This window comes from Protopterus annectens, chromosome 6.part0 (genome assembly GCF_019279795.1).
Source record: "Protopterus annectens isolate FY-2018-M chromosome 6.part0, PAN1.0, whole genome shotgun sequence".
NCBI classification, from domain to species: domain Eukaryota; kingdom Metazoa; phylum Chordata; order Ceratodontiformes; family Protopteridae; genus Protopterus; species Protopterus annectens.
This window is the reverse complement of record NC_056737.1, coordinates 1,532,463,877-1,532,488,684: the sequence shown is the minus strand read 5'-3', so window position 1 is coordinate 1,532,488,684 and position 24,808 is coordinate 1,532,463,877. Positions and strand designations below refer to the sequence as shown.

The following is a 24,808-nucleotide window of genomic DNA, read 5'->3' as shown; positions in this document are numbered from 1 at the left end:
GTCAGGGGTATGTTTTGTCCTGCAAAATCTGACATTTCTACAAAAAAATGCCCCACTTTGCGCATCTGAAAAGGTGGCAACCCTGGCCTACAAAGGAATTTAGCCACAACAAACTACCAATAACCATACTTACTAGATGGATTTCACGTCCTGGAACTTGACCTATGTACAGATTTGGCAGTTGAATCTTTTCCTTTTTGATAGACCTTTGGGGCGGCAACGGTGTATGGTGTGTTCCTGATTCGCAACCAATCACTGACGTTCTTAATCATGTCACTCTAAATCGGCCCGCTAACGTGGTTTTAGTAACCTCACCCGGTAATTCTGAGGGTATTTTTTCTTTCTCTGGCGGTGTAATTGTAAGGAACACTCATCATGTCTCAGGTATTACATGTGATTGTTTTATTTAGTCTAAAATTAGTATATTTTTCATGTGCTCAAGCCTTTCGTGTTCGGAGTTTACCGTGTATTTGTGGTGGTAAGCCAGTTGAGTTATTGCTTGTACAGAAGATTGCAGTTTTTAAAGCACATTGAAGTACACTCGGCGTGCTGGGGATGCTCGCTTAATTATTGTTCGGTAGTCTGACAAATATGAAGATTGATGTAAATGTCTTTGGTTCCTATAGTCCTTCATTTGGGAACTTACAAATGGAAAGCGAGTATGCATACATCTCAACGAATCGGGGATAAGTCTGGAAATAAACAGTTTTACAATATTCGCCCTAATAACGTGAAACAATGACAGAATACTAGTGTTGATGTACCAATTCAAATTCTCTGAACTGGAAACTATGCTAGAATAAGAGAACTCGAATTGGTATACACTTTCTGAAGTGAAAGTCTAGAACTATAATCATTGTCTTTATTAAGTGTAACTTCTCCAGTGTCACAATTTTTAGTCAAAAATCCGGGATAGTTGAGTGGTATATGTATTATGTTGTGTCGCATAGTGAGTAGTAGCGCACAGTGGTGGTTAGGGTATTGGGTGCCCTTCCCCGATTACGCATGATTTTTTTTGTCCTTACAGAAATATTCAGTGACCATTTCTCACCCGTGCCTGACTACATTTAGACTTACTCCCCAGAACATGCACTTATGTTAGAGTGAGAAGTCTCTTGTATTATGCTAGATTTAAAAACTTAAGAGTTCTGCTCTTTACCCATTGTGAACACTCCTCTCAACTGCTCGGTTGGCACAGAATGCGTGTTGGATATGCTGTGCCTATCCTAATTTCCTCTAAAATTGGAGTTTAGAAGGAAATGTGTTGGGAGCACATTTGATTATTAGAGTTGCAGTCTGCTTACTTCAGAAAAGGCATGCTAATTCACATTCTTTTATTTCTCAAGTTAGTGCTAAAAGGCCTCACTGGTTTGGAGAAGAGTTTAGTTTTGCTATGCTATTGAGCATCATTCATTGTTTGTGCTTGAGAGCTGTCCCCACCCCATAAATATAAATTACCCAGGGCTTTCTTTGGGGTGAGCTGGTGTCCTGAATTTCTGGAAGAGACTCTTGCTCTTCTATTACAATGGAACTGGCTAACCACACAGTCAGGAAACGGGCCAACCACGTGTGACTGAGCCATCAGTTCAATATTCAGAATTGTCTTTTAAAAGGTAAATGGGATGTAATTGGGATGCAATTCCTAACGCATTATTTCTTTAGGGAAGGGTGTGTACATTACTAGATACCTCCACCGCCAAGGGGTGACACAATGTAGCACGCTGTTGGGAGTTTTTATGCGATTTCACATGTGTAGTGCACCATTTTCATATAGTTCAAACACTTATTTTTCTGCCTTCTCCTGACATGCATGGATTGAGAGACTCGTAGTTATGTGCGTATGTAGATACGTGAATTGACGTATGTACGTCTATAACTCACGTTCTCTCCATTTGGTCTCTGCATTAACCTCACCCTTTCCCCGGGTAGGAAACGCTTCTTTAATGTGTACGCCCCCTGGAATAACGCTTCTGTCCAAACATAATTTGTTAATGTGCTCTTTTGGTGAGTCTCCCATTCCGTTTTATTTTGCAGTGCCTTCTGAGTTATGTTTGGGTTTATGGCGGACCCCGTTTGCAGGATGGTGTTTAAATGGAAATTCTTGTAGGGGAGACGATGAAATATGTACATGTCCTAATATTGTAGGAGGAAGAGAGCGAGCATTTTTTATAAATTGTATTTCAGGTACACTTTGATGTGAAAACAAAAATTCAGTTTCCTGAAACTCAAAGTAAAACTATGGACTCTTGAGGTGCAATTTAACCTTATTTCAGTCACCACGTTACGCATCTGAAAATGGAGGCTTCTTGTATGCTTTCAACTTGTTTGTTCCAGTCTTTTACAATAAATCGTACTCAAGTGCCGAAGCGATAAAACGGAGTATTTTCCTCAGATTCGTAGGTATCCCCAATGATTCTTGGATATTGCAGGGCAGCTGATTAGGACTAGTAGTGGACACAATTGTCAAGTAGTAATGGGACTGCACCACTAGATTTCTTGAGGCTGCTCCCTTTAAGGCCAATCCCCAAGCATTTGCAAAAGCGCTGGAACTGTTTTTTTTTTTTTGTGGGGATACCAGACCTTTCATGTCCAGAATCTTTTAGCACCTTTGCCAGATGTTTTGGGTAAAACCGCGAAGAACCTTTTTGACACTCAAAAAACAGTAATGTGAATCCTCATGCCTCTCTTCTGTCTGTAATCCCCCTCATTTATGTTTGGGTCAGACCTTGTACATTTTCGTTTTGCTTAGAAGTTATCAGCCACAGCCAGAAAAGTAAATTGCAGGCCTTTGTTTGGGGTTTTTCTTCCTAGTGTGAGGAATCGATTCTGTAAGGGTCTGTCAGTGCAGTGACTGTTAACACCTCTGCAGTAGTGTGGGTGGAGGGGACTCTCAGTTCCTCTTAGCTGCAAAAGAAAACACTGAAAGGCATGCACTTAGTTTTCTGGCTGTAGATGGATAACTTACAATTAAACATAGTGTAAATTTAAGGTCTGAGCCAAACATAAATGAGGGTGATTACAGACAGAAAAGAAGCAGTCATTTTAAAGAAGGTAGATTTTAAAGAGGGTAAAGAAAAGTGAGACTAACAAATCCATTGTATGTCAATGGCATGGGAATTCAAAGTTTCTATGACTCATGCCAGACATAAGTATTATGGGAAAGAGGCTTGAGGGACTACAAAATCATGTAGATGCATCAAGCCCTATTGGTAGCCATGTTGTGGAAAACAGGCTGAAATTACAAATAAAGCATTTAGAGTGATTGAGGTGTTAAAATAGACCAGAAAATAGTTTTTTTACTTCTAAAGGTGGCGTTTCCTCTAAAACACAAAACAGTGCAAATGTCACAGAACAGTTACTGCTGCTGCTTTTTAGAATGAGTAAACTGCTGTCTTGTAAAGCCTGAATTGTACTACTTTGACTCCTCTCCCATCCCCCCCCCTTCACACCTAACTTCCCTAGCTGTCAAAATGCTAAGGGTAATTTGAACAGTTACCTGCTGTGATTGACAGCTCACAGTAGATTTGACTCTTGCATTGTTTCCTTGTTCTAGCCTTTACTTCCTGTATGGGTAGGGGAAGGACCAGGGAGCTGTGACATCACAACATGGGTGGGTGTTCAGGAGGTTGTGGTGATGTCAATTTGGGGAGGGAATTGGCTGGAACGCTACCTGTATTTATTGGCCTTGACTGGAAAAACTGAAAGGCTGCCAGCCCAGCTAGATAGAGCTTTGTAGGTAATTCTATGTCGTAAATATTAATATAATCCGCAGGCTGTTTACAAATGTAAGAAAACTAAATGTAGGAATGTTCTGAACTTCAAAAATGTAACCACAGTGCGCCCTGCTTGAAGAAAGCTGATAAAACATTTTATGATTGATCTCAAAGCTTGGAGACAGGATGTCTGGATGAAGGAATTCTTTCTGTTGTCTTAGGGCGAGAGGTAATTGCTAGATTTTACATGTGAAATGTCTTATTGCTGTGGCTTCCTGCAGGTGCAAAATTACAAAGATATGTTAAACTCTGAGTTCATGGGAGCCAGAGAAGTTTCAAGAATGATGTAATCTAAAATGAGACATCAGTGATGTATTATCAAATTAAGAAATCTGAGAGCATTTTGCATTTGTCTTCAGAACTGACATCACCAGCACTTGCTTGCTCTGTATGTAAGTAGGAATTTAGACTTTAGTATTTCTCTTAGAAATGGATGAAAATTACTAAGATTAGCCTAGCTGTTTTCTATATTTAAAACAATACTGTAGGATAGTCTGACAAAGTTCTGTGTCTGAGCTCTTGATTAGCACTATGTTGAATTGAGGAGATTTGTCTTGTTTTTATTAAATATTTTTAAATCTTTCAACTGTGGCTATTTTGTGTATTGAGCTCTAGAGTACTTGCATGTATTTAGTGATACTGTACAAAGCCACTCCAATAGCCTTATAAATTCTGGTCACACTAATTGGATAACAGTATTACACAGAAATTGGTCACCCTTTGGGAAGGGCCTTATAGTATCTAAGTAGGGGTTCTAGTGGTAGTGGATTGCTACCTTATAGCATGGGCAAAAGGGACATACCTAGTGAACCTGTGCCAGCCTTCCCATATAAATCATATCTCAGTGTGTCAGCTACTTGGGCAGGGACACTAAACACTTTGGACAGAGGGAGTGCTGGGAGGACTTGGCTTGGAACCTTGGCTAAGAACTCCACTCTATAGCTGTGCCAGTGGGGAGTCTTATTGGGCATCTGGAGAGAGAGGGAGAGTCTTATTGGGAATCTGGAGAGAGAGGGAGAAACCATCCCCAAGACTGTCTGTGTGCTCTTAAGGGCAGTTGTACTTTACTGTGTGTACTTTATCCTTCCCAATGTGCATGCCCTTCACTGGTGTTAGTGGTGAGGATTGAGGCTCCTTGATACTGGGCCAGTGCATGGGCGTCACAAAGACATTGATGAATTGGAGATTGGAGACTTTAGTAACCTTTACCTTTTCCAGGGTGGGATAAGTGTTTTTTTAAATGCTGTTATTGTTTGTAGCAGGGACAGTAAATTGTGATAGAAGTTGAGCATTTAATACTGGAATCCAGTTGGCCTTTAATACTAGGAGCAATTAGAGTTGACTACTGAATTGAATAGCCCCATTGTACTAATACCAAAATCAGAGTCTCGGAACTTTCTAAATGATTTCTAAACACACTCAACCAACACTTCCAAGTTTTGACAGCTACCCTATGCCTAGGGTTGATTAGTTGGGAACATGTAGGTAGAGCAGGTTCCATACTTCCCAAGAATTTAGTCAAGGGATATTGGTATAGTTCTTTGACCAAAGAGGCTAAGGATGCATTTTCTACAGTAAATAGTCTGTTCCAGTAACCAGTTCTGTCCTTTGGTCTCCATGGTGCTATGGCCACATTTCACTGACCCAGTGCTGAGGCTCTATTGGTCTTTTGCTGCAGCTTACGTGGGATGATGTGGTCATACAATCAGAAGAATGGGACAGTCTCCTTCCTAAAGTTCAAGCAGTCTGAATTTTATTGGCAAGCTTGTGTTGTAAATGTTGCAAGATGATATAAAGTTATGACTGAAGTTGAGTATGTGAGATGTTCTAGGAGGAGGGGTGTTGGTCCCAAGAGAGTGCATGTGGGGCTATGAAGGGATGGTCAGTTCCTCAGACAAAAATGTAGTACTTTCCCAGGATTTGTAGAGTAATACAGAAATTGTATCCCTTCCAAGATTTGTAGGGTAATAACTAAAATTGTATCCCAATTTGTTTTTCGATGGCCCATCCTCTCCAAGTTAACAAAGGGAAATATGCCAAAATGAATCGGACACAGGTGATGTTTAAAAAATGCAAACAGTCCTTGTCAAAGTAGTTCTGGGGTCCCACTGACTCTTTGCAAACCCTTTGTTTATACAGCACCTCAGAGGTAGTGATTAGTTTTCTTCCAAAAACTAAACGTGATTTTTTTATACTGTAGAGTAAATTCAAGTGAGTCCAAACCACAAGTGTCAAATGCCTGGCTATGAAGTGAGACTTGTGATCCCAATGCTTTGGTAGACTACCTTTTTTAGTGGCTTCACCAGCAGAAGGAAGGCAGTATTGAACTCTGCAGGTGGTCGTTAAGCACTGCAGCCATTCTGCTTTCAGAACCAGTACTGGCATGGATAGTGTACTGAAGCAAGGAACAAGAAACTGCTTCCTTTTTAAAGTGAAATACCAGTGTCCAGGTAATGAGAAGCAGCTGTACACCACCTCTTATAAATGAGAAGCCGCAGTATGGGATGAGTAGGTAGTTCAGAACTCAAATCATTTCTGATCCTCTCCTTGGATGGAGTTGCTTAACCATCAGTTATCTGAGGTGGATCACTAGATGTGAGCCATAAATAGCTGGATGGATGCGTTTGTTCCTCAATCAATGAGTAATCTGTAAAGTATCTAGTAAAAGTCAGTGGTGGTATAAATCCATGGTTGCTGCTTAGAACCTCTAAAAGGTAAATCTCAGGAGCCTGGTGTATTTCTTCAGTGTATTGATCTGGTTTGCATGTGAGATGGGAAGATCAATTAACATCATGAAGAAATACAAAAGGCTCCTGAGATTTGACTTGTTGTTTCTGGCTCACTTTTAGTGGGATCTACCTTGGGTAACTGAGGATAAAACTCTACCTAGGAGTTCTTAATTTTCGCTTTTTTGTGCTGTTAGTTCTCCACTAGCCCCCTCTCCGGTATCTCATTGCCTAAGGGTATACTCTGCGGTTAGTTTGCTTTTAAGTCTAGTGGAGTCTGGAACATTTTTGTAAAGGAACGTCCTACTGATGCCAGAGCAATAGGCTTAAAGGAGGAAATCTGGTTGGAGCTTTGGTAGTGCTAGTGGAAGTACTGGTGGCTGAGACCCAGTTGCCTTTTACTGGAAAGCAGCTAGAAAAGGACTTGTGTGCCAGAGACCGAGTTTTTCTCTGCAACAGTCCTGATGCTTTATTAGAATCTGTTCTGCCAAGAATGTAGCAAGACTTTAAATTGGCTGTTTACACAGGTCTGCTAGGGGCACATTGCTGGCTTAAAAGGCACATTTAAAACTCTGTTCTGAAGCCTGTTGCACAACACCAGACTCCAAAATATTCCACACCTTTCACAGGAAAAAAAAAAACACTGCTTGGAGCCAAAAGTAGTGCTTTTATGCATACCTCTCAACTCGAAATGCAGATAAAGCCTAAAATGTGGGGCAAAGACTCAAAGGGACATATTTTAAATATTGCTATAATACAGTTAGAAAGTTGGTATAGGATTTGCTAAAGGCATTTTCTGAAGGATAAGTGAATTCTAATATACCAAAAATCTCTACAGTTGAGAAGTATCTGTTAAGACTTGTTAACAGCTGGCATTAATTTAGTGCAATCTTGTGTAAATGTATTTTTGTATGAAATACTTAAACTTGTATTTTGGAAGCAAGGTACTTCACCAACAGTTAATGTTTCAAACTTGCTGTAGTATATTGTGTGGAGGAACTAACAGCCCATTCTCTAGGGGTAGTAATGCCCACCATGGTGTGTTTTGGAAAAAAATGCCCTTCCAGGGGTGTAGAGGCCCTTTGCCTGTAGTGTTGGGCCTCAGAACACCCTTGGGTGGGAGTTTATTTCTTCGCTGTCACACACTGGGCATTATTGCTTGTGTAAACCATTAGAGATAGAGGAGGGAGTTCAAAATGTTGACAAATGCATATTGTGTGCCATAATTTAAAAAAAAAAAAAAAAAAAAAAAAAAACTTCTCCGGTCTGTAAGAAAATATTGCATCTTAAATTGGTCATACATTTAAAAACTTGGCTTTTCAGAATCGTTTATGGTCACAAAAACTGCTAGTTGGTGCAGTATTTTTAATGTCCCCCAGATGTTCCAAAATCTGTAGTCTATTGTCCTTGTCTATTAATACAATTCTCTCTTGCAAGAATACTTCAGATAATAAACAGCATTGGGATTTTAATATATTTCTACATTTAAGTGACTATTTCTGTATTGTGAATGGTATTTTGTATGGACAAACTGCAGCTCTTATAAGCGGTACTAGAAATGTGTGTAGAACCATTAGTGGGAAACGTGTTGTCTAATCACGACTCTTAAGAAATATGGATCATTTGATAAAATGTTAACAAGAATGATGTAAAAATGCCAGTTTGTTCTTTAAATTGTAGCAGTACATTTTACAAAGGAATCTGAAGAATCCTAACTGTCTAGGCACAATGTGTTTCTTCCATGGGAGCATCCTTTTTTCCTGAAGTTTACAAGGCTGGCTGTGCATGTGTGCATATGTGATGCAACTACCCTCAGAAGTAGTTGATGGTTCTCTGTCATGTAATCCTGCTACAAATATTGGTGGAAAATAAGTTAGTCTGTGGGCTTAAAACTTTATATGGTGGCGACCATATAAGATGACATGGATGTGCATTTGTTATATCTTTTAGTAGTTAATGCTGGAGTGATTGAGCTGAACTTTTCTACCTAGTTATGTTTTTGCCATGTTATCAGCGTTTTGTTTTGACAAAGTTTTGTTTGTTCAAAATCACGTTACTCATGTATGCTGTTGGAAGTTCCACAATATATGGGAGGGATTTGTTTGTATCGGTCTCCCTCTAATTATAAAATGATAGCAGCAACAATGGGTACAGGATGTTTGGACCCTGCTGATTAGCCCCTGACTAGTTTGACCCGGATGGTTGGACCCCAGTAAAAAAAAAAAAATGACGCAAGTGAAGCCAAAGCACATCAAAGTAAAAATAGAAATGAAAGACTGTCTAAACATACTTAAATAGAAAGAAGTACTTTCTAAACCAATGTGCTTCGACTACTCACTTTACACTAAGTGCAAATTGTAACTATTGCAACTTATATATACGAAAACAGTAAGTGCCAAGAAAAACGTTTGCTGACTAATCCGAAAGTTCATGGCATTAACTAGTCCGGAGTTTCTGTATAACAATAACGTCATTATTACATAAAAATAAAGAAAATTAGCAATAAAACAAGTAAGAATTAAAAATTTGTATTTAAAAATGAAAACCTAATGGGCAGTCATTGTGACAGTTGTCTGCTTTTGATCTGTTTCCCTGCTGAAGTTAATGGGCTGTGGGTATAAGCTGTAGAGGCACTGAGCATTGTGATAGTGAAATGGACGTTTGGCCCTAGAATTGCACTTCTAAGCTTTGAACTACTTGATACTTTTTACAAAAATTCTTCCTTAAGTGTTAGGAATGTTTTGTGCACTGTAGATGGATTAAACTGTATTGTGTGTATTTGTCTTTGCACTCTGCGATCAAGTCCAGTCCTCGGCAGCACTAACACCATCAGTGTTGCTGGAAATCGTGTGTTTGCATTTACTCATACATCCACTTTCCTGATGTTCTGATGTGCTTTGATGGTAGACACTGGGAAATGGTGAAAAATTGCATGTTGCTTCTTGAGCTTTGGTGGTAGTATAAATGTTCAAGATGAAGGCATATTAACCTGAATAAAAAAATGATTTTATTTCAAAGAAATTATTTATAGTAGATAATTGGGTAACATCAACATAATATAAAATAAAAACATATTTAATTGATGGAAAACATGTTATGAAGTAATAGTAGTCATATGTTAAAACATAACACTAGGTATTATATGTTGAAGAGTTAAATGTTTATACTAACCAATGTAATTAAAATAAATATTGACACTGTCGAAGGAAAAATATACTTTAAAAATGATCAAAACACAGTAGGTTCAGGTTAAGGCACTTTAATCTTGCAGCAAGGAGACAAAAACGTGCTATTAGAGTTTGTCTAACTAGAAACAGGAAATACTTTCGTTTTTATACATTCTCTAACTAGACATGGCCTACCAAGCTGACGTAACAAATTACCACCTTTTTCATCATCTGTTGACCATCATTCCCATGAATTTCTGCTAATTTTTCAATTTATGTGAAACTTCCTGAGGAAAACAATATGGCCTTGATTACTGCCAGTTAGATGCATGTTATGTTACCATTCAAGGTACTATGGCTAATTCAAGCACCATGCTAACAGTTCATTTCTCTAATAATCCTTTGTCTACTTTATCTCTAAGTTTCTGCAGCTGCACATGTTCTCATGCTTCGAACAGATAATCACAAAAAGAAAACTAATAAAATAGAAACAAGGCGGAGGCACCAGCAGACAAAATCCACGAGAAAAGAAATAGCGTAAATTTGTTTAATTTTCCACTTTCGTCCGTAGACTTCTTCAGAATAACACATACTGACACAAACAAGGTTTAAATAGACAAAACATCACTATGGTAATTAATAAGAAACAATCAATGATGTCATGACAACAATTAACCACAATTTAAAAAATAAATGAATGATAAAAAAATATATATATGTATATATATATGTGTTCTCAAGTAATATGTAAACAAACTAGGTCCTCAGATTTATTAACCTTCAATTTCCTATATTTAAGGAAACATTTAACATTAGTTGTCTCATTGAGACCTGGTGGACGGTCAGACCTCAATTTGATCTGCCAATATGTCTCCCTCTGTAGAAGGAAATTTTTAAAATCCCCCTCCCTTTTGTCTTTCTTACAGACCTCCAAAACTGAAAATAAAAATTTATTGAAAGTCGGACAAACTAAACTATGTTTAAAAAGGGCATTTTTTTCGTCCTTGATCTTGATACAATATAAATGTTCCCTAATTCTAGTTTTTAATGGCCTTGTCGTCATGCCCACATAAAAGGCGGTACACGACGAACACAAGGCAATATAAACCACACCTGAGGAGCAACAATTGACAGATCCAGGAACAGAAAAAGTTCTATCAAAATTGCCTACTGAAATGTATGGCCCAGTCAATATAAATCTACACATGTTACAATTATAGCAACAATTCATTCCTCTTTTACTACTAAACAAAGTACAGTGTGAAATATTGTTGCCTCTTTCAAAAATCTTTTTAAGATTTTGATCGTTACGAAAAACAAATGAAGGACCACTACCTAATGAATCAAACATTTCAGCATTGCCCTTAATAATACGCCAATTTTTAAATATAATGTCCTGTACATATTGATTGTCAGAATTCATCCCAAGTGAACACACAATTTTAGAGCCAAAGGTGTTATTACAAATTGCCCTATGCACTGCGTTATTCAAACATACATTTAGAATTGGAGGGTAAAGACTCACTCGCTTATTATAAATGTCAGTTGCCGTGTGTACTAAATCTTCTTTAGGATAACCACGACTAAAAAATAAAAAAATAATGAAACAAAACTCATCAAAAACATCACTATCCTTGGAAGTCATGCGACTAGCCCTTATGAACTGCCCTTTTGGGATATTGGAAATGACATGTCTGGGATGCGCACTTTTATAGTGAAGGTACCCATTATTGAAAGTTTTCTTTCTATAAATGCCACTATGTAACTTCATCTCATCAAAATCCCATCTAAGGTTCACGTCCAAAAAATTGATGTTGAGGCCATAGTCACCAATGACAAACTTCAAATATGTGCTACATGTATTGATATCCTTTAAAAAAGAATCAACAGAAAACTCTTTAAAGTCTAAAATGAAAAACAAATCGTCGATAAAACGACAATGAAATAAAATATGATATTTGTCAATTAAAAATGGAAGAAATGAACGCTCCCACAATGCCATTACAAGATTGGCGTAGGCTGGGGCTGCTGAAGACCCCATTGCTACGCCTCTCTTTTGTCTGTAATAAATTTGGTCAAAAACAAAAAAATTATTTTCTAAAATGATTTCAAGAAATCTACAAATTAAAGAAATAGTATTCTTTGAAAAACCGGAATAGAAATTAGTTAAAAAACTTCTAACCGCTTCAATGCCCTCTTCTTGAGGAATGCAGGTATAAAGGGACACAACGTCAATAGTTAACATGACAAACCTCTCGGGATCAAAACCGTTGTCGATGACAAACTGGTTGATTTTTGTCAAAAAATGCCATGAATCACGTAAAAAGGAGGGTTCCTTACTAATGACAGGGCCTAAAAGAGCGTCAATAACCAGGGCTAACCCTTCAGTGATACAGTGAGGAGATGAAACTATAGGTCTGAAGGGTGGGTTAACAAGGGATTTATGGGTTTTTGGAATCCCAAAAATAACACCAATACGGGGTTGGTCAATGACACAAAAGTCATAAAGTTCCGAACTAATCTCCCCATCCATTAATGCCTCATATAAAAAGGAATAAATAAGGCTTTGACGTTTGTGAATGTCAAAAAGGGTTATAGTTTCGTATTCCTCAGTGTTACCTAATAGTTTCAGAATACTCTCAGTGTAATCACTTTGGTTCATGACCACGATGTTGTTACCCTTATCGCTCTTCATGAATCTCACTTTATTACATCCAAGCTGTAAGTTCTTTAAAGCTCTGACTTCAGCTTTCGTTAAGTTTTGTTCACATTTTTGACTGCAAGCTAACAAATGTTCAACATCTTGTAAACAATTCTCCTCAAAAACCTTCATGGTATGATTTAAATTGGGACAAAAAGTGGAAGGTTTGACAAAAACCTTGTCAAAATGACCTATATCATGCAATAAATGATGTAAATTTAACTTCCTAACATACTGTTTGATGTCAATCACAGTTTTTACATAGTTGGCTCTAGACCATGGTACAAAATTAAGCCCTAACTTTAAAATGTTTATCTCATCAGATGTAAAAACTATGTTAGTCAAATTAATAACACTAAAAAAACTGCTGCTTAATTCTAGGTTTCGTCCCCCGAAGACTGCGAACTCAGAAAAGTTCGGCTTCTGGTCAGCACAGTTTTTACTGATGCTTGATTTTTCTTGTTGACAAAAGAAGAAGACGCTGTTGCTTTAACAGAGGCCGTACCTGAATTAGTAGCTTGTTTCGGCTTAACAACGATGTTGTTGTCTATAGCATTCAAAAATTCACTTTCTGTATTAGAAATAGACTTTAATTCTGAAGCTGCAGTGATAGACTCAACATCGTTCTCACCAAAATTAATATCAAGATTACCTTTGGCAAGATCACAATCAGGAACAGAATTTAGTCCCTTGTTCGGAAGATGTTCAATTACATCTGAAGTAACCAAACCTCCCTTGTTGAAAACAAACTTTCTGTCCCACTGGTTGTTGGACTTGGACAATGTCTGTTTTGAACCATTGTAACCCTTGTGAGGTTTGTTAGAACTAACAAATGACAAATACGCTGAATTATTTTCATAAGCACTAAAGTCCCGAAGTAGCTTGCCATGTTTCCGATTAACGTTGTCCACAGAAGAGTGTTTAAGCTCCTTAATTATGGAGTCATGAAATTCACCAAAGCCCTTCTCATTTAAGGACTCTTTAAAAAATAATTCAGATGTGATTATTTCCTCCTTCAAACACTGCAATTTAACGGTGTTGTTATCAATTAAAAGTTTAAGAAACTGAAGGCCAGCTTCATTAAAGAAGCCGGTCAATGTCTCAAAAAAAGAATCATTGGATGTGACCCCGTTAGGGCACTTGAAAAAACGTAGCCCTTTCGGAACAATATGCAACTCAATACATCTAGAAAAATAACAGTTCTCTAAATGTATGGCATTGTACCTTTTAAGAAGTTTTAACAACTGGTCTCGCTTGTCCTGGAAATCCCGATGCAAAGGCAATGGCAGTTTCTTTGATCCGTCGGCATTACCAAAAGATCCAAAGGGGTTATCAGCACGGTCAATGAAATGACTCAACGTCGTTCGACCAATAGTGCGCGATGTAGTAGGCCCCAAATCTTTTCCTGCCGGTAGTTGGTTATCCAGACAAATCACGGTATCTAGTTCGTGAAACGATCCGACAGGACTGGATGTCTTGGTGGTCGGTTCAGTTGAATTAGCTTTGGAAACAAGGAACTGCAATGAGCTCTTAATGTCCGTTAAGGTGCTAATCAGTAAGGCACCTAAATTCATCTTCTCCGATGGAGTAGAATGAATACTGAGATTCATAAGTGGATCCTCAGCCGCCTCAGCCATATAAAACAAACTAGTAAATCACAAAAAGAAAACTAATAAAATAGAAACAAGCAGACAAAATCCACGAAGAAAATAGCGTAAATTTGTTTAATTTTCCACTTTCGTCCGTAGACTTCTTCAGAATAACACATACTGACACAAACAAGGTTTAAATAGACAAAACATCACTATGGTAATTAATAAGAAACAATCAATGATGTCATGACAACAATTAACCACAATTTAAAAAATAAATGAATGATAAAAAAATATATATATGTATATATATATATGTGTTCTCAAGTAATATGTAAACAAACTAGGTCCTCAGATTTATTAACCTTCAATTTCCTATATTTAAGGAAACATTTAACATTAGTTGTCTCATAGAAGGAAATTTTTAAAATCCCCCTCCCTTTTGACTTTCAATAAATTTTTATTTTCAGTTTTGGAGGTCTGTAAGAAAGACAAAAGGGAGGGGGATTTTAAAAATTTCCTTCTACAGAGGGAGACATATTGGCAGATCAAATTGAGGTCTGACCGTCCACCAGGTCTCAATGAGACAACTAATGTTAAATGTTTCCTTAAATATAGGAAATTGAAGGTTAATAAATCTGAGGACCTAGTTTGTTTACATATTACTTGAGAACACATATATATATACATATATATATTTTTTTATCATTCATTTATTTTTTAAATTGTGGTTAATTGTTGTCATGACATCATTGATTGTTTCTTATTAATTACCATAGTGATGTTTTGTCTATTTAAACCTTGTTTGTGTCAGTATGTGTTATTCTGAAGAAGTCTACGGACGAAAGTGGAAAATTAAACAAATTTACGCTATTTCTTTTCTCGTGGATTTTGTCTGCTGGTGCCTCCGCCATGCTTCGAACAGAGCTGATTGTTTAAAAGCATTACATTTACAGAATATAGTATTGTTCATTCATTCGTTCCTGACCTAGCAGATAAACACCTGCTTCTCAAGTACATTTCCAAAAGGCATAAAACATGAATATTGCTGTGCTAGCAATTACTAGGTCAGAGGGCATCTTGCAAACTTCAGAAAGCATACTGCAGTTTTCAAAAAGCATCTTTTTCAGTCTCATATGAAACTCAATTTATATATAACACAATGCATGTAAAATAGAATGAAAAACGTGTTAATTCTTTTGATTATTAATTGGCATTAAGCATACACACATTAATGCATATTTTTCTAACAGACGCTTAATTTTTCATTGTAAATATTTTTATTGCATAATAACTTAATGATAAAGTACTTTAATATATTTGGGGTCAAATAGACCGGAGTCTGTCTGCTAAAAAAATCACATATACAATACATATAAATTTTATACATGAAATTGTATAGATATGCATTGGTCGAAGAGTCCTGCTTCCGGAACAGTTTCGCTGAGTAAAAGGTATGCATAAAATGTAGCACAATGTGACCACTCAACATAAATTGGAAATCATTAATCATGCTGGACTCTGAATATTATGCAAGGACTGTGTGTGATGCTTCATTGCACAAGTTTGTCTCCCTCTTATCAGTTTGTCTTCTGCATTTTCTGTAATAGTGGGACCCCTTAGTGTTTCAGAACACAACTTGCATAAAGTGCATATTGCATTACAGATGGCCTTTGTCATGAGTTGCCTACACTTGTGTGTGTTTCATTTACACTGTTTTGTTTTTCATTTGCCTATCATAAATTTTGTGTGGAAGTGCAGTTTTAAATGTTGCATATTGCACGGTATAACCTTTGTAGATGTGCTCAAAGGACCATGGGATAGTACTTTATCTGTTATGGTTTAAGTGTAGTTTGCTTTTAATTATAAAAAAATCTTGGTGTTTCACTTCAGAATGACTTCTAAATAACCAATTTACAATAACAAGCATCTACAATAACAAGCATCTACAATAAAAGCCTTTATTGCTTCATCAGTGTCTAAAATTACTGCTACACATCACAATCAGGTGGTTTGTTTACTGTTTCAATTTAAAATAAAATACTAACCATCTCATTTCATCCTGGAAAAGTGTAAACTTGTAAGAAATTAATCCACCTGTATTCTTACCTTTGCATTGTTTGTATGCCCTCTCCATATACAGCTTGTAATACTGAAAAGGCAAATTGATTGGCACACTTCAAACATGTGATTATTCCTTCTTTTAGCTTGTGTTTTTGTTTTGCTTGCATAAAATGCAGGATAGCTAGTATGATGTGCATCAAATTCCTGTCTTACAGACTTGGTAGTGGTTTGATAGGCCCCACATTATCCTGATGAGAGATGAGCATAGCCGAGAATCGATCGGGTGTTTTTAATTTGGGTTTGAGTTGGGGTGTGGTAACTTCCATTGTTTCTTGCAGCACTGTCTGACTTTGGTCTTGTATGGTGACTACTGCTAATATTTTTAGGGAAGGGGCAGTTACTGAGATTGTAGATAGTGGGCTGTGACTAGCTGGTTGTCAATTCAGTGTTCTAGTTCAGACCATTGTAGTTTTTAAGGCAAAATAGCAGTGAAATTTTCTAGCAAATTTTGATGCATTTGTCTGTCTTTTTCATGTTTGTAAAATATGGCTGCATATAGTGTGCCAAGGAAGTACGATTTATCCACTGGCTTTGCTCATAGCATCTGTTTGGGTATTGGTCTAGATCAGCACATTCAAGTCAAAGAAATTGTCCGTTCAGATTCCCACAACAGTGAAACCTAGTAATTTTATTTGGGTTGCCTTTAATATGGTGGTTTTGGCTGATGTAGTATTACAAGTATTTTTATTTCCGAATATCATAACTTTTCTTGTGGGTTTTAAGACAAGGTTTGTATTTGTTAGCTTGGATTCAACAAGAGGAAAATGATGCTTGGATGACTTGTTGCAGAGAGGGATGGGAGTCTTTGGAGTACTTCACAAGGGTAGCTTGGTTATAAAATGTTAAATGGAAAGGGAGCCAAGTACTGAGCCTTATGATACTACCAGAACGGGAAGGAAAGTTGAGGTTAGTATGTTGCTAAGTGTAGGGTGGGATAGGCCTGGACAGAAAACTACAGCTGGGATGAGAGAGGGCTATGATATAAATTTGTTTCCCTTCAGAGTTGGGACAGGATAGGCCAGTGGGTCTTCTGACACCTTCATGTATTCCCCTATAAAGTTATCTGCAGCTAGCCTTGTGGAGTTAGATTTTGGTGAAGTTGTTTTGGTTTTGGGGTAAGGGCAGGTTTAGGTGGGGAGGATTAGAAAAGGGATTAGGTTGATTTTTTAAGTGATTGAATGGGGGGGGGGGTTGACAATGGTGCAGAAGATTGGGTGATGACTGCCCATGCTATGGAATAAACTTCCCATACCTGTTGAGCAGAGCACCTCGCTGACCCTCTTCAAGAGAACTTGGGAAATACAAAATTCACCCTGGGGATAACTCCAGTGGCTCTACTCCACAGAGGCACTGCGAACCCAGGTCAGGTGGCACGATGCCAGGGTAATCCTATGGCTAGGCTTGTAAAGGCCCCAGGGCCATAGCCTAGTACACACCTATGATGTTTAGATCTCTTGGGATATGTTTGTGTTTTTTTTTTTTTTTTTGTTTTTTTTTGTTTTTTTTCTGGAGGCTAGTATAGAAGGGTCACCCTGCCACTGCACCCCCTGTTTTGCCTGGTTTCTGAGGTGTCTGAACCTTTGCCTGCTGCTTTGATTTGTTTTTGGGACCATTGTTCCAAAGAATTGTCCCCGATGAGCATATGTTTGGTTTATTTTGTTAACCAAAATGCTGGGTTAGAGCTCTTCTGATAAGCACCAGTTCATTTTAGTAGCTTTAAAAATCATTTTTATAGAATGTCCTGGTTGTATAGCTGAAGGTTCTAAATTTTGTATTTAGAATTTGCTGAGGTTGTGTGCCTGCTTATGTTATGGCTGTCATCATTTTGCTGCTTTATAACAAGGGTTGCAAGATGGTAACCAATGGTGTCGATCAGTTGTATTTTCTTAGTGGTATATAAACCTAGCTGGGACACTGCTGAATGAACTTTTATTGTGTAAGGTATTAGTGGTCAGTCAGTGAGGGGTCTCACTTTGTTTTTCATGACTTTATGTATGTGAATATCCAGCATATGTGTTTGACAGTGTTTATTATAGTATTTAGTGTGGGGGTGTATAGGGCTGTTGTACAAATGTGCTTCACTGTCTGAGAGGGGAATATTTGTGAATGGGTTGGGGTAGGAAGCCATTTGAAGACCAGTTTGTATTAAAATGGCTACCCTTACAAAAACAAAATTCTGTAACTTATTGTTGTAGCATATCTTTGATATTCTGTGTAGCTTCAACCTTCTGTCTTGCAAGTTTTGTCACCCCCACCCCCCACTGGTGACTTGCGACCTACTTTGGCCTTTTCAACGGTTTACTTCAAAAAAGCCCGGTTTTAGGAAATGATAGTCTTAAGTGATGCTTGGTAGTACTGCTAGAAATCCAATGCTAAATAACCAGTTTGTGGCTGGAGTATCTTTTCGTATCTGAATGAATATCTCCATCAGTTCCTTACTAAAAGTTCCACAGTAGTTGGTGTCTAAGCAATGGCTAGCAGCCTTGTGCATCTTTATTCTGTTCTCTGTCTGCTCTAATGGGTACCAGAGCCACTAGTCAAATTCCAGTTAAGGCCTCATCTCTTTACAGTGTTCAGTGGCTAAGCTATCTGTCACTTGGAGTGTCGTGTTCTGTGGGCATAACGTAACCAAACTTCTGATTTAGTGCCCTAGCACGCATAACCTAACCAAACTTCTGTTTTAGTGCCTTAGCTGTTGAAATGCTTGGCCATTGGTGTTTTGATTTGGAGTGTTTAGAAAGTGTGATTTTGTTTAAAGGGAAATGCTACTTTTTTATTTTATTTTTTTCATAGTTTCCTCAACAGTTTGGATTTTTTATTGTTTTGTTAAATATAGGAAGACTTTGACAGAGCGGCTGAAGAGGTGAAGCAACTGAAAAGTGCCCCAACAGATGAAGAAAAGTTGGCAATTTATAGTTTGTTCAAGCAGACTACTGTTGGAGATGTAAATACTGGTATGTTTTTTGAAAATTCTTGTTTTTCAGTTACTGGTACTTTGGTGAATGGCAACGTTTATTGCAGTGATGGTCATATTGCTGGTTGCCAGTAAGTACATTGCTGAACACTGTACTGTAGTTACAAGTACAGCAGCATTAAGTGCAATATTTTCAGAGCATCACACGTCAACGTTGTATTTGTTTTCTTATCTGTGATGTATGATGTGCTGCAATTCAGACTGCATTCTGGAAGTGTGGTATATAATTGGGGGTGGGATTGCATATAAATAGCAGAGTTCACATGAAAAAGGTAGTCCATTATAGCAAGACCTCCTGCTTCACCTGAACCTGTCTGAACCCTTGTAATGGTCTTACCACCCTTTACACTGTGTGAGCAAAAGAGTGTCTCTTGGAATGGTAGTGGGTCATTCGTTAAGGCTGCATAAGCTTTAAGCTGCTTTCTTTTCATTAGCTAGAATTGTGACCTTCAATTGGGAGGTTCTAATCTTCATCCCACGTAGAGAACGGCTTTATTACACTTTGCTTATTTTCGTGTGATTATCTGTAAACTTTGTCCTTTACACAACCATAAACTGAGCACTCCAAACCTTTTCATCTTTGACCTGCCATTCAAAACTGCTGACAGGGAGATGGGTAGGATTTGCAAAAGCACACTGAGCAGTGTTGCCCTCTAGAATGCCTTATGATGGTGTTACTACACTAAAGTGTACTGTCAGCATTTGTATTCCAGGCTTACAAAACACAGGCATGTTTTTATAGTTAAGTCTCTCTCCATGTGAGGACATTATGATTCTGTGCCCATGCTTGAAGCTCTGCTATTGTATGAAGCTTATAGGATTGTGGCTTTAAGGTATTGGTAACTGTTGCACTGGCGACACCCAAGCTACATCTCCAACTGTACACACCACTTAATAAACCTCACTTAAATGCAGCAAAATTTAAATTGTTTGAACAGGTTAAAGTGGAGGCATTCTAGTTAGTTTGCTTAATCCTCTGTGTCTTTCGGCTTTTCCCGGTTAGGGATCGCCACAGCAGAACTCTGGTCTGCTAATGATTGGCAGTAGATTTTTACATGCCGAAGTTGCCATCCCTGATGCACATCCTTCAACGAAGGTACGCCCATTCACGCAGGCCTCCACACAGAATATGCTCTAGCTGAGAATCAAACGGAACAGCGTCTAACTGTGAGGCGACAACGCTACCGCAACAGCACCACCACCGCAGTTGCTTAATCCTCTGTGTTACTTTTTCCAGTGATGGACTGGATATAAGTAGCACATTTGCAGTTTATAGGAATGAGTTTGTTGCTATTCCACTCTGCTTTATTTTTCATGAAGTAATTTGGATGTACTTTAAATCCTTTCCAGGTGCACTTGGACATTGCCAGCAGCAGAATCTAATGCTGTTATTCTCTCTCTCTCTAATTTCTTCTTAGTTAGGAAGTTCTTGGGCAGCTCCTGCCTTGATGCCTTTTGCCATCTTGTAGAAGAATTGTTAAGATTGTGTACCTTCAGATGTGCATCAGTATCTCTACTGCAGTCTACTTAACTATAAGGAAGCTCTGACGGCTGGACAGCCTTCCAAAGTCTCTGGCTCCCCTCTGAACATGTTATATGCACCTGGGCTTCTGTAGCCTGAACTACAAAGTGAGAACAGCAGCCTGGCACTGAAAACCCTCTACTCTTATCACCCTCTCTAGCATCGTAAGCCCAGGAGGAGCACCAAGTATTCCTTGGGGATCCCTTTCACATATTTATTTTTGACATTAATGGGGCCCAGATCTCTCCAAGAAGACTGATAATTTAGTTTACTGTTTGTTTGAAACTTTTTGTTCTCTGGGATATGCTTTAGCCAAGATGGGTTATTTTGATTTGGGACACTTGTGAGTGTGTGTGTGTGGGGGGGAGCATGTGTAGAACCATTAGCAGACAACTTGCCTTTTGATAGTATGCCCCTATATGTATGTACTTGGGGCGGGGGGGTCACCTTCAATATTTTGGGTCTGTATTGGGTTGCCTTCTGTTGCTGAACAGGTCCCTTTCTTGGCAAAGCATGAGTATACTGGTCTTTTTAGATTGGTTTTCTCTTGCTACACCTAAGGGGGGGGGGGGCTGCCAGACTATGGAATCAGCAAGGGCTCCCTATAGCTCATCTGCTGGTGGGCGTCTCTGTAGTGGCCACAACTTGTTTCATGGGTCAGTCTGGTTTCCCCTGGCCCCTCTGGTGTAGTCCTACCACCATCACGTACCAGGAGTTAGCCACATCTTCTGCAGCTGTCATTGCCCATTGTGGGCACAGGATAAGCACTTTGGTCTTGCAAGTTTCATTGGGAAGTTCTTTGCAGGGTGACTGAGCTGTTTCTGGGGTTGACATGCCATTATGCCTCTGTCTAGGTATGTAGGAAAAGCACAAAAAAATTGGGACATTCATCTGAAAACTAGTTCCTGTAGATTTAATAATGGCTTAGGCTTATTGTAGGTGTTGAATCTGGTAGAATAGCACAGAGACCTGACTAAACAGATCCTGTGGTACTGTGGAACTGTTTCGTCATCCATTCCTAATGAGGCTGGGAACAGGAAGGCTTCTGCTTGTGTTGTGTGTTTTGAGGAGGATGAGTATGTTCCTCCATCTAGAATGGAAAATACCCCACTGTTGCAATATCTTCTTAAAGATGAACATACACTTGTTCGAAGTGGATATTCCATGCTCTCCTCTATTCTTCCTGGTATGCCAGCTTTGGAAAATGTTTTTACTTGGTCTGCATCTTTGATTCCTAAAAAGGCAGGCAGAACAGGTCTAAGATGCTTTCTCATCTTGGTCTGACCCAGAAGCTGTTTTTATTCTTGAATTGCTGACAAGTTTAGGGTTAATGCTAATCCTTTTTTTGACAAGGATGGAAAAGCCTTTGGCAGGTTTGAGGGTAGAATTTTTAATTCCTCAGCTTTCACAATTTTTAAACTACCAGGTTTGTATCAAAGTACAAGCTGGTTGACAGTTTTAGGAACTCCTACTCTGCTTTCAGAAGGTAGGCTCTTTGAGTCCTGTTACTGCTTGCTTGTTTTCTTTAAATCCACTACGGCTTACTACTATTAAAAACAAGCAGATTGTTGCCTCTTTGGCAAACAGCATTATAAGAAAGTGGCAGGAGGGATCAAGTAAAAAGCTGTGATCTTTCAGAAAAGGGCATTCCTCCACTTCGGATTTCTGTCAGCCTTCCCACCACTTAACTTCAGTCCCAGGTACTGATCCTCTGTCTTAACATTAGAGGGTCACTGATAAATGGGTTCTGGGAAAGTAGTTCAGGAGGGTTACAAATAGAACTGGAAAGATGCAACCCCTTTTCAGGGTATTCTCATCTGCCATTCCAGACAACTGATCATTCCCTTGCAGTTGCCTTGGGCTATATGGGCATCTTTTCCCAGGACAGTTTTCAAAAGCTGTAGCCACCTTCCATACCTTCTCTGATTGGGAAGCCCTATTTGGGGGGGGGGGGGGGGGCTGCCTAGTGAATACACTTCAGTACTTGCTTCAGCCTTATGAAGAGGTTGTACCTATTGCTGTAAGATTGAGGAGGATTCCATTGCTGCAGTCCTGACTATTGGGGTATAGTCCCGTCAGTCGTCCCGCCGGCGTCCCAGAGGTTGACGTAAGCCAGGTCAAGGTGCGCACTGTGCATCAGTACGCCAGTCAGTGTAGCTCATGACGGCGTCGCCATCTCAGTCTTTTCTTGCCTCGATCCCCAGATGTCAGAGATCCTAAAAAAAAAATACAAGCAAAACATACCAAAAACATGTGTAATAATATACAACAATATATACATAAATAAATGCCCTACAACACACCTACAACCCACAACCAGGGAAGGAAGGAGGGAGGAAGGGGGGATTAGCATGGAAATGGAATCGAAACATCTCATATTTTGGTAATTACAAAAACTGTACTATGGATTTTTTTTCCATTGCTGATCCTGACTAATGGGTAGAGAATCCCAAAGCAGAGTGGAGAGGCTAGCAAATCATAAAGAAGAGCTGACAACATGCCTTGTAAAACAAAAATAAAAAAAACCCAGCCTAGACTTTAGTGTAGGGAGGGGACTTAGATATTGCTGAGAAGAAGTATGCACTGAACTCCAGCTGCTTCAAAAATCAAAAGTTACTTGCCCCCCCCCTTAGAAATGCTGTGTTGAGTGCAGGTAGCTAGTGGAGAATGCTAATAATCAGCTGGGAATCTCTGCCATGATGGGAATAGCAAAAAAACAATGCAAAGCCAATCCACCTAGAAACCTTGTGAGTGGAGAGTGAGTTAAGCGCGCAGTCTCAAATCAAAAAATGCCTGCTTGCCTGTAGAGGATAAGAATGTGTTCCTTATGCTTGTTGATGTACCACATGATGGTTGTGTTGTCTGTTAGAATCAACCTGCCTGGAAGAAGTAACTAGCTCCTTGAAGCCCATTAATGCAAACTGGACTGCTAACATCTCTTCATGTTGTTGAGATATGTAGTCTGTCCTGGGGGGCCACTTGTCTTGTATCCACTTTCCATTTAGATGAGCTCCCAAGCAATGTCCGAGGCATCTAACTATTTTAGCGCGAAGAATTAAGCCTCCTTGAGATAGAGAGGTTACCATCCAGTGATCTTTGCCCAGCAGCAGGTAAAAGCTGTGTTGTAGTCAACATCTTGAACTTGGGAATGTCAATTGGTTCCCCTTCTTTGGTACTTTGGAACAAGGGAGAAGAAATCCACTAGGCGCTTTCTGATACAGGGACTGGCTGAATGGCCTAGACTGAAGGATATAAGCAGGATATGTCCACCCCTTAGCAGGCTCTCCCAAACAAAGCACCTTGGCTGCTAAGCAAAAAATCTTCTTTAGTTTGCATAGACTTTACTTTGTCCTCCATTTTTTGCTTCTTCCTCCGGCACTTTACTGATCCAAACAACACTCAAACTCCAATCCAAAGATCAAAAAATGCTCCAGCAAAATAAAATCTAAATTCAACCATCCCTCCAACCAGGCAGACCATCAGAACAGGCAGCCAGCCTCCCTCTAGGAGAGTAGCTGCCTCTACAAAACCTGTACAGCATCAATGCACACTTGACTTGTGCTACACATATCACCAAATCCAGCAACCTCTTAACACTCAATACCTTCTCAAAGCATCCACACACAGAATTACAATTGTGAAAATTGTGAAGGAATATTTAGCATATTTTAGCATGTGAAAATGCTCTCATGGCTAGAGTGGAAGAAGAAGACACTTTTTCTTTCCCACCTATATCAAGCCTTGCCTCTTTATATCAGTGGGAACAGGATTTTTAACCACAGAAGCCTTAACACCTTTAGGCCAGGCAAAGAGGGGGGGTTCAGGAAGCCTCTGCAAAAAACATCTTCCCACACATTCAACTTAGGGAGAATAGCTAAAAGCCCTATGGGGGTAAAAAACAAAAATTCCTAAGCCTTTGAACACTGTTCAAAACTATCAAACTAGGCCTCTTATCAGAAGGCATAGAACCTCTAATCATAGCGGGGCATAGAACCTCTAATCATAGTAATCAAATCTTCTGCCGGCAACAGAAGCTCTCTAAACCTTGGGGGAAGGGAAGAGAGCACAGCACAGTCACCCCCCTCAGCCTGGCCTACCCCCCCCCCTGAGGCAGCCCCTAATAGTAAAGTTTCTGCCTGGGACTCCATGGAAACTCCTGGCAAAACCTCTGGCTCCGCGCTTGAGGAAGCGGCGGAGACATCCCGACAGCATTTTATAATTGCAGCGCT

The 24,808-nt window shown here is 39.1% G+C and overlaps 1 protein-coding gene across 1 annotated transcript in view; it reads left to right on the top strand.

The window, feature by feature from the left end:
* Positions 1–238: 238 nt before the first annotated feature.
* The window catches only part of DBI (diazepam binding inhibitor, acyl-CoA binding protein), a 99,916-nt gene continuing 75,346 nt past the window's right edge, over positions 239–24,808 (top strand). Inside the window, exons 1-2 of the mRNA XM_044074995.1 lie at positions 239–384; positions 18,920–19,037. Of these exons, the coding sequence (XP_043930930.1) occupies positions 376–384; positions 18,920–19,037 (127 nt within the window). The 5' untranslated portion in view covers positions 239–375. The remainder of the gene's footprint in view (positions 385–18,919; positions 19,038–24,808) is intronic.